Source organism: Mus musculus, chromosome 10 (assembly GCF_000001635.26).
Source record: "Mus musculus strain C57BL/6J chromosome 10, GRCm38.p6 C57BL/6J".
NCBI classification, from domain to species: Eukaryota; Metazoa; Chordata; class Mammalia; order Rodentia; family Muridae; genus Mus; species Mus musculus.
The window spans coordinates 29,316,159-29,331,057 of NC_000076.6; the positions used below are offsets into that span (position 1 = coordinate 29,316,159).

Here is a 14,899-nt window from a genome sequence, read left to right on the forward strand (position 1 = left end):
CTGAACTCATTAGGCTTATTTCTGGAAATGTAGGCGACTCAAGTTTTCAATATGAATCCTTGATCTTGAGAACTTATGTTTTCCTAGCCCAGAAGTAGACTCAGCAGAACTGTGACACCTACTCTGTGTGCCCTTCTTAAGGTGAGAGGGTAAAAGTAGCTCCAAGTGTCTTTTCTCAAAACATGAAGGGTGCTGTGTGAGGAATAAGACTGACAGCGGAGAGGAAATGAAGGAGAATAGAATTGAGTAAGTCAAAATAGCAACACCAGTAAAAGCAGACACACTTGTTGCCTCCTACAGAGAGTTCACATTTCAGTCTTTCTCTGGAAATGAGTAGGACGACACCAGTCAAACTGCTCTTCTCAATTATGGTTGCTAATAATTTTTTTGTATTTACTGGTAAATTACTTATAGCTCTGAAAGAATATATTAGTCCTAATCCATAACATCCATTAGCCTTGTGAGAGGAAAAGAAAAATACTGATATGTGTAACATATTAACATTGGATGATGTTAATAATCACTTCTGGGTGGAAACTTAGAAATTCTGTTATTGATGTACCAGATCAGAAAAAGGAGAAAAAATATTTTAAGAAGGAAGTAATATAGCATGTTATATTTGTAAGACTCTGGTTATTTGTGTCCATATTATGTGTGTGTGTGTGAGAGAGTATGTATATGTAGGGTGAATCTTGAGAGAAGAAAGGCAAATTTTAAGTAAAGGCCAAATGAAGGAGACATGATTCATTTGTTAGTAAAGAGGCATTAAAAATAGGGTCAATTTCAGAATGTCCCAATTGGATTATAGGGACATCCAGGTATCAGTAAGGCCTGAATCAGGGCCAGGAATATAAGATTTGTTTCTCACAGAATTTAAGTAACTGTGGGCAATTAAATGAAACATCTGTAACAGTAAATAAAAAAAATGCAAACACAATAAAAAATGCAAACACACATACACTGTTAATGAGATACTGTTCTGGGGGGTGGATACAACACCACAAGTGTGGGTTCAGTCCAAAGAACTGATAAGACACCAAAGTATCACTCCACTGAAGGCCAGCTTGATGGACTAGTGGACTGATTGAGCTACCTACAGGGGCAGTGATGACTCAAAGCTAGTTGCATCACTAAAAGCCCAGCCCAGCATGGATAAACCCTCCCGAAAGATGGAACCTTGAAGAAAAACGAGTTGTAGGCTAGCCTAGTCTACTTAACTGGAGCTTACCTTCATTGGCAAGGTTTTCACAGTTCAAGAGAAAAGCTTTTTATTATATCCAACACAACAGTATAAAAATAATATGTCTCTTTTTATTGGGATAACTGTATCCTTTTTTTTCTTTTCTAGAAATGGCAAAATGTCTTTTGACTTCATCTCTGTCTGTAAGAACAAAACTCTTACAAACAGGAGTGTCGCTTTATAATACGAGTCATGGCTTCCACGAGGAGGAAGTGAAGAAGATACTGGAGCAGTTTCCTGGTGGATCCATTGACCTCCTAAAGAAGCAGAACGGCATTGGCATTCTGACGCTAAACAACCCCAATAAAATGAATGCCTTCTCAGGTAGGAGAGGTCTGCCTTCTTCACACAGAGAATGACACTAAGTCATAGTCTGCTATCGCAGCTTTTCTAGTCTTTCCCAGTGAAAATTTTGTTTGAAAGTCTTGGTATTCTTTGTAGAATATATGCACACTGATATCATTTTCTAATAATGTGAACCAGAAATATTTTTATAATTATGCACAAGTTAATTTTTAAGTCATGAGTACAAATCTTGATAAAAATGGACACTGTTAAGTCAATATGTTTTTATGCTCCCCCATATACACCCTGCCTTGTTCTCTCTCAAGTTCATTGTTTGTCTCTGTCTCTGTCTCTCTCTCTCTCTCTCTCTCTGTGTATGTGCATGTGTGTATTATATCCCTGAATACATAAGTGTAACCTACTCAGTCACTTGTCTGTTTATGTTTTCAGAACTGACCACTTGGTTATGGATAACCAAAGACACTTTCTTCCCTGGGAAAGATTTTTCTTCCATTTCCAACATTCCTTAATTACCTGTAGTTCTTTGTATAGGGTTGAGTCCTCATGAACTTTCTCTTGTCCACATTCACATTGGCATAGCTATTGGTGTCATCCTTCTTCAGGTCAAATTTAGACAGTCATGTTGGTGAGACTTCATATATTCTGATATTTCTAGAAGATATAACCATAAAGCAAACTCCCTCTTCTCCTGGCTTTTAGCATCTCCCCCTCCCCTCTTCTACAATGTTTGTTAAGCCTTAGGTGCAGGAGTTGGTGTTGTAGGTATAACAGTTAGAACTGGGCTATACAACTGTGCATTTTGATTGGTTGTGGTTTTCAGTATCCCTCACTCTCAGGTTGATAGAATCATTTTCTTTAATTATTATTGTGTTTACACACACACACACACACACACACACACACACACACACACACACGCATACACACACACACACACACAGAGAGAGAGAGAGAGTGAGAGAGAGAGAGATATATAAGTACAAACTAACTGCTGAGTGTGTTTTTGTTGTTTGTATTTATATGGCTTCAACACTGACCACTTTGTATTGGTCCCACCCCAGAAGCTAATTCTCGCTCGGCTGCAATTGGTTGACTATAGTCTTTGGTTAGGGGTGAGACTGTGTAGGACTTTACATGTCTATTGGTACTGCCATTTTTCAGGTCTTGTTTATACAACCATTTCTAGGAAACACTGTGTCCCAGCAGTCATCCTGGTATTTTCTCTCTGACAAGCTGTCCACCCCTCTTACTTGGTGTCCCTTGAATGGGATGTGCAGGAGCTATGATGTATCCACAGTGACTCAGATCACTGCAGTCCATTGATCTCTGAATTGAATTTGTTCACTTGTGGTTTTCTGTGATGGCCTCCATTGACAGCAAAGAGACTTTTCTTTGGTTTGGTTTGGTTTGGTTCTGTTTGATGAGAGATAGTATCTACATTTGTCTGTGAGTATAAGGATAACATTTAGAATATAGTGAGGAATTATTCTGGCGTAGCAAAATAATGATAGTAGATTTTTATTTTGGGGTTCATGACCTACTTCACTACCACCAGGAAGTTGGCTCAGTTTCTAGTACCAGGCATGATTTCTCGTGTTGAGTGGACCTTCAGTTCAAGTGGATAGTTTCTGAGAAATACGAATATGTGAGTGCCACTGTCTGTACATATAAGAAGGTTGGCTGGCCATGCCTGTTGTTTTGGCTCACAGATGTCACCTTGGCATAGAACTATTGACTGTTGTCTTCCCTTGGTAGCTTTCATAGTGTTTTTTGGTCCCATGGATATTAGACCACAGGAAAAGGGCTTTCATGTTAGACCCAGCTCAAATAGTCCAAGTCCTGTGTCCAGTGTTTTCAGCATTAGAGGTTTACCTTCAACCTTTGAAAGTCAAGTAAGAGGAACAGCAATAGTCTATGTTGTTTGGGGAGTCACTTGGATGATGTTGACTAGCCATTTAAAGATTTCTCAAGACTGGTACTGGGCATTTTGTTAGTTTGTGATTCTTATGGAAAGCATTATTAGCCCAAGAGACATAATTTACTTTGTGTGTGTGTTTATGTATCTCTGTATATATGTGTGTGTGTGTGCGTGTGCATACACTTATATGTATAGTGTATATTTTCAGATAAGTAAAGAATAATAAGATTCCTTGAAGTTTTATCAAACGACCTAGGTGTTCTTTGTCCTTCCTCCTTTCTCTCTTTTATATTGACCTCCCTCCAGCCTCCCTAGTTCCTATTCCTATTTGTATCACCCCACCTCATTCCTTCATACTTTCTGATTGCTGTGGTTTCTCCTTGTTGTATACTCTGATTTGAAGATTTAGATGTAGAAGTGACATTTGTCTTTCTCAGTCTGGGAAGACTGAGTATAATAATTTCTAAGTCTACCCAGTTACTTGCATATTTTGTAATTTTATTTATATTTACAGCTGAAAAGTATTTTCATTACCCATCATCTCTTGAAGGGCATTTAGGTTTTTTGTTGGTTTGTTTGTTTTGTTTTTGCTTTTCTTGTTTTCTATCTATTGTGAACTGGGTGGTAGTGTACATGGCTGAGCAAGGATCTAGAGTAGAATTTAGAGTTCTTTGCGTATATGTCAAGGAGTACTATAGCTGAGTCACAGTAGGTTTATTTTTAGTTTTTGAGGAATGTTCGTACTGATTTCCAGAATGGTTGAACCAGCTTGCATTTTTACTTTTAGCATTTAAATTGTTAGGCTCAGAAGTATTTTACAACGTTTTATGTATTTACACATAATTCAATCAACTGTAGACTATGAGTTTCCAGCACTGGGCCTTTATGGAAAGGCTACTTTCATTCTGCTTCAGGAATTGAGACCGTCTTGATTACAGCAATGCTGGCCAACACAAATAGAATGACAGACACAATGAGATTCATGTATAATGTTAAATATTCTAGCAGCTATCATTTAGATAGCAAAACCAAATAGGTAATATTAATTATAATAATATAGTCCGTTTAACTTCCTTTATTTAAAATATTTTTACCAGGGGGAGGAGATAAGGGGGCTTTCGGAGGGAAAACCGGGAAAGGGGATAACATTTGAAATGTAAATAAAGAAAATATCTAATAAAAATATTTTTATTGAAGTAAAGATTATAAAAATTTCATGTACAATACTTTTCTTTCTCTTTTCATTCTATGTCTTTGAAATCTGTTATTACATTTAGAACATACTTCAGGTGACCACCCACATTTGAGGTGTTCAAAATTTGCATGTAATTAATGGTACTATCTCCATAGATTCAATTATGTAGGGGGTATATTAATTTAATGCATAATGTGAAAAACAAGTACAAGCAGAGATGCTTTAAGTAATGGTGTTTTGTTAACATGCGTGGGCCGATGAGCCCCAGTGCCTTTGCTTAGATATCATCAAAGCAGATATTCTAAGGCTCTGAGTTTTTAATATACCCCCCAACTCTTAAAGTTTGCTGTACTAAGTCAAAAGAGAGAGTTTAAAATGAACTAGTGGTACAATTTTTATATTCATGGTCACCATTATTGTTTAGGTTTAAATATCATTTGTGATTGAAGGTATAGATTTGTCTATATAGATTTATTCTTACCCTAAATATATGGATTATTTTTGTTTCCCAAACTGTAAATAATTTGCATGCAAGAATATTTTCAAGTGTGCAGGACATTCTTGAGAAGCTTTTATTTTAAGTAGGTAGTACTTAGAAAGGATGATTTTGTTAGTTATTTGTGAATTCATAACATTGATCTAACATCTAACTGTAGCCCCTATTACTATTGGTTATGGCAGAATAGTAATTATTGACCTTGTAGGATTTTTTTTTCCAAAACAAAGTCCCATGAAAAATGTTGTAAAATCCCATTAATCATATCTGCATATATTATGACCCATGATATGCACAGATACAGGTTATTTATTAGAACTTGAAATGACACTTCTGCTGTTTCCATATGATAACGATCTAATGTGTAATTCATCAGCTTTACTGCTGGTAGACCTGTAAAGCAATTTTATATTGTACCTCAGGTGTGTCAGTTTTGCAACCATGACCTTAATTTATGTGTTTATTAGCCCTTTCCAGACTTAACTGAACAATCAGTAGTCCCGCTGAGGAGATGGTTAGAATTTCACTTTGTTGTAGACTTTTTGTATCTCGTGTATCATAATATCTCACAGTCGTGTTATGCTCATAGAGCCCATTGACCTTGTTCACTGAGACAGAATATATTTGCTCTCTTTACCATAAGAAGTAATTTTTCCTTATCACTGTATCCACTATAATATATTCCAATTTTTCTATTCCTAGGACATGTATGATATATTCCTATTTTTCTACCTAAATACGTTTGTCTGATTTCTGTGAATTTAAAATTTTAAAGCAGAGCCTGTTTTATATACCTTGTTTGTATAATCCATTATATCAAAACATCAAAACAATAAACATTTGGTAAATCTACAGTAAATATTTATAAAGTATCTGTCTTCGCACTCTTGCTTAGCACTTTACTGTATCTGTTTTTATCATCTCTCAAATGTGTTTGTGTTTTTCCTCTCTCATCTAATAGGTGTCATGATGCTACAACTTTTGGAAAGGGTAATTGAATTAGAAAATTGGACAGAAGGGAAAGGCCTCATTATCCATGGAGCAAAAAATACTTTCTGCTCAGGATCTGATCTGAATGCTGTGAAGGCACTCTCCACTCCAGAAGTAAGTACATAGCCTGTGTCCTCACGGGTGCTCACAACAGATATGCCTGAGAAAGTCGTCTTACCTGTGTGCTTAGTACTATAACTCTTCAAAAAGAAATTTTTGTTTGATTTGGTTTATTGTGTTTTGTGAGAAAGTATAAAGATTTATAAGGGTAATAATAAGAATTTGTAAGGAAAAGAAGGAAATGTTAGGGTCTTCCCTACAGGGTATCTATAAAAGGCATTTTGGTTGGCATGCTGAGATAACTCATCTTTGTGGTCCAAGCAGAGCAATTTTGGATGTGCTTGTGTTTTGGAGAATGAGTATCACTGGCTTTCAGTATTGCTCTCTCCTTCCAGCAGTACCTCCTCCACCTCTTCTTTTGTAATTTTTTTTTCATGTAGTATTTCTTGCAGTATTTTTTTAACTTGGTATTTTCTTCATTTACATTTCCAATGCTACCCGAATGTCCCCCAAACCCTCCCCCGCCCCACTTCTTGGCCCTGGCGTTCCCCTGTACTGAGGCATATAAAGTTTGCACGACCAATGGGCCTCCCTTTCCACTGATGGCCGACTAGATCATCTTCTGATACATATGCAGCTAGAGACATGAGCTCTGGGGGATACTGGTTAGTTCATATTGTTGTTCCACCTATAAGGTTGCAGACCCCTTTAGCTCCTTGTGTACTTTCTCTAGCTCCTCCATTGGGGGCCCTGTGATCCATCCAATAGCTGACTGTGAGCATCCACTTCGGTGTTTGCTAGGCCCCGGCATAGCCTCGCAAGAGACAGCTATAATGGGGTCCTTTCAGCAAAATCTTGCTAGTTTGTGCAATGGTGTCAGCGTTTGGAGGCTGATTACGGGATGAATCCCCATATGACAGTCTCTAGATGGTCCATCCTTTCGTCTCAGCTCCAGTCTTTGTCTCTGTACCTCCTTCCAGGGGGGTTTTGATCCCAGTTCTACGAAGGAGCAAAGTGTCCACACTTTCGTCTTCGTTCTTCTTGAGTTTCATGTGTTTTGCAAATTGTATCTTATATCTTGGGTATCCTAGGTTTGGGGCTAATATCCACTTACCAGTGAGTACATATTGTGTGAGTTCCTTTGTGATTGTGTTACCTCACTTAGGATGATGCCCTCCAGGTCCATCCATTTGCCTAGGAATTTCATAAATTCATTCTTTTTAATAGCTGAGTAGTACTCCATTGTGTAAATGTACCATATTTTCTGTATCCATTCCTCTGTTGAGGGGCATCTGGGTTCTTTCCAGCTTCTGGCTAGTATAAATAAGGCTGCTATGAACATAGTTGAGCATGTGTCCTTCTTACCAGTTAGAACATCTTCTGGATATATGCCCAGGAGAGGTATTGCGGGATCCTCTGTTAGTACTATGTCCAATTTTCTGAGGAACCGCCAGACTAATTTTTAGAGTGGTTGTATAAGCTTGCAATCCCACCAACAATGGAGGAATGTTCCTCTTTCTCCACATCCTTGCCAGCATCTGCTGTCACCTGAATTTTTGATCTTAGCCATTCTGGCTGATGTGAGGTGGAATCTCAGGGTTGTTTTGATTTGCATTTCCCTGATGATTAAGGATGCTGAACATTTTTTCAGGTGCTTCTCAGCCATTCTTGTGTAATTTGATTAAACATTTTTTAAGAAAATTCTAAATTGTAGAAATTTTTGGAGCACGAGTAGAATGGTGATGTCGCAGATACTAAGGGTAGAATATGGGAAATTTAGTTTCCATTACACATGGCAAATTAGTGCTATACCATGGTGTCTGTAATGAGCAGTGCTAGAGTATATCTATCAATGTTCTTATACACACACCCTACAGTCATGATAAAATGGAGGGAAGAAAATACTTTAATTGGGGGGTTTACCTGTAATCTGAGTGGGGGTTGATCGTTGAATTGGTGATATTTATTAACTCAAGTGGTACACATTAGATATGTATTTATTTTTACATGTCAGAGTGGTATGAAAGAAAAGAGAAAAAACAAAGTCCATAAAGTTTGCACGACCAATGGGCCTCTCTTTCTACTAATGGCCGACTAGGCCATCTTCTGATTCATATGCAGCTAGAGACACGAGCTCTGCGGGAGGCGGGGTACTGGGTAGTTCATATTGTTGTTCCACCTATAGGGTTGCAGATCCCTTTAGCTCCTTGGGTACTTTTTCTAGCTCCTCCATTGGGGGCCCTGTGATCCATCCACTAGCTGACTGTGATCATCCACTTCTGTGTTTGCTAGGCCCCGGCATAGTCTCATAAGAGACAGCTATATCTGGGTCCTTTCAGCAAAATCTTGCTAGTGTACGCAATGGTGTCGGTGTTTGGAGGCTGATTATGGGATGGATCCCCGGATATGGCAGTTAATTGAAGCTATGGAAACCAAGAGATGGACTAATGCCACAGAAGGGTTAGCCCTGAAGAGATAGGAAAAGGAGTAAAGCAAACCATAGGGGGAAAAGTGTAAATATTATTCATTTGTAAGATTATGGTTCTGTGGCACAGATGGTCTAGAAACCTTGAGAAATCTCTTTAGAGATCTGAAGGAATCAAAGTCCACAGTTGTAAACGTAAGTGTATAGGAAGATATAAAATTGCTTACTTTGCAGCAAGTAGGTGTGATGTGTCAAGGAAAAGACGTAATGCTTAGGAAGCTTCACAGCCTTAACCCAGAAGGAGCAGAGTGCTCTCCTTTCTCCCTGGCCTCCTGGTGCCCTTCTGCCAAATTACTGCCTAGGTCTTTGTGGCTTAAATGCCTACAGCAGCCCCCAGCCTTCTGTATAAATGCTTTAATTTTGTTGCTACTCTGGTACAATTTCATTTTAGCCATAGATATAGATAGACAAGTTATTTATTTTCCAAAAATATCTCAGTGTATTTGGAAGGCATTCCTTATCCCACAAAACAGGTACTTATGGTCATGGAATAAGATACTTTGCAAGATGGGAGTTTTTATACTCACGATGCATGCAAGTGCGGAGGGGGGTTGATGCTCCTTGTTTGCTTACACACACTGAGGATTGTACGGGTTTTCTCATAGTTGTTACTGGGATGACCTGGAAAGGTGAAACTACCTCTCAGGATACAGACAAATAAAACCACATCTGTTGTAGCTCTCCACTCCCTTCTCCAGTGCTTCCCAGATGCCTGTACCCGAGCACTTCACTGCTGCCTTTGTTTTTTGGAATTACTCCATAGTACCGTCCTCTGCTTGGCTCATAGTGTTTGCTGTTGCTGACTTCTTTTCTTTAACTCTTTGAAAATGTTTATGGGTGGTGTGCCTACATGTGTGCCTGTGTATCACTTTCATGCTCAGGAAGGGCAGAACAGGGCAGTCAGTCCCCTGAATGGGAGTTATACATACTGTGAGTCCCTGGAGGACTAGCTAGTGCTCTTAACTGCTGGGCTGTATCTCTAGACCCCTGACCTCTTTCTTCCTTTAACTCTTAAAAATAAATGAGTATTTGACCTGTAGCTTTGGGTGAAGAATTAATAATATTTCCTCATTTTCTTCCTCCTCCTGTTCTGCTTCTTCATTTCTTTCAGTATAGTCCAGGCTGGCCTGGACCTTAGAAAGATTCTCCTGTCTCTGCCTCCCAAGTGTTGGGGATTAAGGTGTGTGTCACCATGCCTGACCAAATTAAATCTCAGTCCTAGGTCTTTGGGGCCAGTATTAATTTCCTATTTTATAATACATTTATAGCCAACACACACTCATTACATTGTGAGATCTTTATTAGTATTGGTAGTATACCGTCAGCTTCAAGTAACTTATTGTGTAAGCCTAGCATTTTCTGTTGCCTCTTCTCCTGTGTCGGGTTGCCCCACATCTCTGTATCTCAATTGAGTTTAGTTGTTTCTTCATTGGCACTCTTCTTGGTTACTTCAAGTATGAAAGAATGTGGGCAGGGGGAGAACATGGTACCTTAATGGTTGTTCCATTAAGATTATTGAGGACTTAATTATTATATTCCTTAACTTCTATTTTGTAAAAACAATATGTCAAATAATTAATTCAAATATACAGTTCATATAAAACAGTTTATAAGTAGTATAGTTAAGGTGTAAAAAATTGAAAACAAAAGTACCTTAAAGCACAAAAGAGGAAACTATTGTGGCATTTAGAAAGTTGTGATTTAATCACATTATTTGACCTGGTCATTCCTGGAGATAGAACAAGAACAAGGCACTACAGCTTTGTAAATGATAGGCTTGTGAGAGTAAAACAGAGAGAGAGGGAGAGAGAGAGAGAGGGGGAGGGAAGGAGGGAAGGAGGGAGGGAGAGAGGGAGGGAGGGAGAGGGAGAGAGAATGTGAGAATGTGTGTGTGTGTGTGTGTGTGTGTGTGTGAGTGATATGGGCTGGTATGAACAAAACAGAGTATAAGTACATATGTGTATGCATGTTTGTCTCTCTGTGTTATATGTTGTTATAGATGCTATATAATGGTATACATATGGTATTTAGAGGATTGCCAGATATTTGAACTTAAGATTATTGGTTGAAGAGGGTAGGAGTTAATAATGATGTTGGTAATGTACTTTGGGATAATGTGCAATTTGGTATTTTCAAGATCTTAGAATTTATTCTGCTAGTGACCAGAAATTACTATCCTACAGGAAGCATTACCAGGAAGTAGGATGGAAATTATATCTAAGAAGAAGTTAAATAGAAGAAAAATTGTTTAGGAAGTAAAGCTTTTTTTTTTTTTTTTTTTTTTTTTTTAGGTATTTTCCTCTTTTACATTTTCAATGCTATCCCAAAGGTCCCCCATACCCACCCCCCTAATCCCCTACCCACCCCCTAATCCCCTACCCACCCACTCCCCCTTTTTGGCCCTGGCGTTCCCCTGTACTGGGGCATATAAAGTTTGCAAGTCCAATGGGCCTCTCTTTGCAGTGATGGCCGACTAGGCCATCTTTTGATACATATGCAGCTAGAGACAAGAGCTCCGGGGTGCTGGTTAGTTCATATTGTTGTTCCACCTATAGGGTTGCAGTTCCCTTTAGCTCCTTGGGTAATTTCTCTAGCTCCTCCATTGGGGGCCCTGTGATCCATCCAATCGCTGACTGTGATCATCCACTTCTGTGTTTGCTAGGCCCCGGCATAGTCTCATAAGAGAGAGCTATATTTGGGTCCTTTCAGCAAAATCTTGCTAGTGTATGCAATGGTGTCAGCATTTGGAAGCTGATTATGGAATGGATCCCTGCATATGGCAATCACTAGATGGTCCATCCTTTCGTCACAGCTCCAAATTTTGTCTCTGTAACTCCTTCCATGGGTGTTTTGTCCCCATTTCTAAGAAATGGTAAAGTGTTTTGTTTTTTTTTTAACTTATAAACCCATAAACTGATGAACAGGTCCAGACTAGTTTATTTGGAACAGAAATGAAGAAAGAAAGTAAATATTGGCAATAATTCAAAAGAGGAACTGAGGAGGCACAGCTAGGTTCTGATAATGAGGATTTTGTGAGCTAGAGGAATTGGTAATAGCATCACCATTCTGAACCTACTGCCCATGGTTAACTCTTCTAGTAGCTAAGCAGCCTGTGTGTGGAACTTACAGAATGTATAGGTCTTTGTCTTTCCCATTGTACTGAAAGCTACAATTTCTGCATCTATCGTCATTCCTGTCAATGAGGAAATGAGCTCATAGTCATGATTTGCTCAAGGGCATAGTTTTGCTAAGTGGCAGAACTAGAACCCAGAGTGTGCTTTTACTCCTGGTAAGTTTAACAATGCTAAGCCTAAGGAACTACTGGCAGAAAGTGGAAATAGCTACAAGAGTCCACTGCTTCACATAAAACCAGCAGTAGGAGTGGCTGAAGCTTTCAAAGAAAAGAAAGCGAATGAAAACAAGAGAAAAAGAGCGATGCCTTGGGTTTGGGAGAGTCCAGGCATTTAGGGGATGGATTGGCTGAATAGGAGGACTCAAGGGAGAAGACTGCAAAGAAGCAGTCACCCAGCAGGCTAATAGGCAGGAGTAGAACATATTCTTAGAAAGAGAGAACCATTGAAACTCTAGATTACTTTGGCAAGATAGCCATTTTGACTATATTAATCCTGCCAATCCATGAGCATGGGAGATCTTTCCATCTTCTGAGATCATCTTCGATTTCTTTCTTCAGAGACTTGAAGTTCTTGTTATACAGATCTTTCACTTGCTTGGTGAGAGTCACTCCAAGGTATTTTATATTACTTGTGACTATTGGGAGGATGTTGTTTCCCTAATTTCTTTTTGAGTAAGGACAAAACAGCTACCAACAGATTGGAAAAAGATCTTTACCAATCCTACATCTGTAGATGGCTAATATCCAATATATACAAAGAACTCAAGAGTTAGAGCTAAACAAAGAATTCTCAGCTAAGGAATACCAAATGGCTGAGAAGCACCTAAGGATGTTCAACATCCTTAGTCATCAGGGAGTTGCAAATCAAAACAACACTGAGATTCCACGTCACACCAATCAGAATGACTAAGATCAAAAACTCAGGTGACAGCAGATGATGGTGAGGATGTGGAGAAAGAGGAACACTTCTCCATTGTTGGTAGGATTGCAAAATGGTGCAACCATTCTGGAAATCAGTCTGGCGGGTCCTCACAAAATTGGACATAGGATCCTGAGAATCCAGCTATACCACTCCTGGGCATATACCCCAAAGATTCTCCAACATATAACAAGGTCACATGGTCCACTATGTTCATAGCAGCCTTATATATAATAGCCAGAAGCTGGAAAGAACCCAGATGTCCATCAACAGAGGAATGGATACAGAAAATGTGGTACATTTACAGAATGGGGTACTACTCAGCTCTTAAAAACAATGAATTTATGAAATTCCTAGGCAAATGGGTGGACCTGGAGGGCATCATCCTGAGTGAGTTAACCCAATCACAAAAGAACTCACATGATATGTACTTACTGATAAGTGGATATTAGCCCAGAAATTTAGAATACCCAAGATACAAGTTGCAAAACACATGAAACTCAAGAAAAACGAAGACCAAATTGTGGTCACTTTGCCCCTTCTTAGAATTGGGAACAAAACACCCATGGAAGGAGTTACAGAGACAAAGTTTGGAGCTGAGACGAAAGGATGGACCATCTAGAGACTTCCACACTGGGGGCCATCCCATAATCAGCCTCCAAACGCAGACACCATTGCATATGCCAGCAAGATTTTATATATAAAATATATAAATGATATAGCTGTCTCTTGTGAGGCTATGCCGGTGCCTGTCAAACACAGAAGTGGATGCTCACAGTCAGCTATTGGATGGAACACAGGGCCCCCAATGGAGAAGCTAGAGAAAGCACCCAAAGAGCTAAAGGGATATGCAACCCTATAGGTGGAACAACAATATGAACTAACTAGTACCCCTGGTTAGCAGAAGATGGCCTAGTTGGCCATCATTTGGAAGAGAGGCCCCTTGGTCTTGCAAACTTTATAAGCCTCAGTACAGGGGAACACCAGGGCCAAGAAGTGGGAGTGGGTGGGTAGGGGAGTGGGGGTTATGGGGGACTTTTGGGATAGCATTAGAAATGTAAAATAAGGTCTCTGTAGCAGCATCGAGGCGTTCCTGCAATAAAGGCTGTTGAGAAGAAAAAAAAAAAAAAAGAAATGTAAAATAAGAAAATACCTTATTAAAATTTTTTTTTAAAAATGAACTTGTGAAATTCTTATGCAAATGGATGGAACTAGAAAATATTGTGAGTGAGGTAACCCAATCACAAAAGAGCACAAATGGTATGCACTCACTGATAAGTCGATATTAGCCCAGATACTCATAATACCCAAGATACAATTCCCAGACCACATGAATCTCAAGAAGTAGGAAGAACAAAGTGTGGGTGCTTCATTCCTTCTTAGAAAGGGGAACAAAATATTCATGGGAGCAAATACAGAGATGTGTGGAGCAAAGACTGAAGGAAAGGCCATCCAAAGACTGTCCCATCCCATATACAGTCACCAGACACTATTGTGGATGCCAAGAAGTGCATGCTGACAGGAGCCTGATACAGTTGTATCCTGAGAGGCTCTGCCAGATCCTGACCAATACAGAGGCTGATGCTTGCTGCCAACCATTGGACTGATCATGGGGTCTCCAATGGGGTCCCCAATGGAGGAGTTAGAGAAAGGACCCAAAGAGCTGAAGAGGTCTGTAACCCTATAGGAAGAACACTAATATCAACCAACCAGAGCTTCCCAGAGCACCCAGGGATTAAACCACCAACCAAGGAGTACACATGGTGGCTCCAGCTGCATATGTAGCAGAGGATGGCCTTGTGGGGTATCAGAGGAGAGGCCCTTGGTTCTGTGAAGGCTCCATGCTCCAGTGTAGGGGAATGCCAGGATGGGGAGGCGGGAGTGAGTGGGTGGGTGGGGGAGCACCCTCATCGAAGCAGGAGAGGGGGATGGAATAGGTGGTTCTGGGGGGGGCGTGTCAGGACCAGGAAAGGGGATAACATTTAAAATGTAAATAAAGAAAATATCCAATAAAAATTTAGAGAGAGAGAGAGAGAGAGAGAGAGAGAGAGAGAGAGAGAGAGAGAGGAGACCAGAGTCAAGAAACTGGTGTTAAGTCAAAGAGAAGATGATATGGAGTAAGGAAAACTCATTTATTTTGACAAATGGAATATTAAA

At 39.5% G+C, this 14,899-nt stretch overlaps 1 protein-coding gene across 3 annotated transcripts in view; it reads left to right on the forward strand.

The window, feature by feature from the left end:
• Echdc1 (enoyl Coenzyme A hydratase domain containing 1) overlaps positions 1 to 14,899 on the forward strand; it is a 48,518-nt gene that overhangs the window by 18,015 nt on the left and 15,604 nt on the right. For all 3 annotated transcript variants that reach the window (XM_006512797.4, NM_001110195.1, NM_025855.4), the window contains exons 2-3: positions 1,349 to 1,564; positions 6,117 to 6,259. In XM_006512797.4, the coding sequence (XP_006512860.1) occupies positions 1,349 to 1,564; positions 6,117 to 6,259 (359 nt within the window). The remainder of the gene's footprint in view (positions 1 to 1,348; positions 1,565 to 6,116; positions 6,260 to 14,899) is intronic.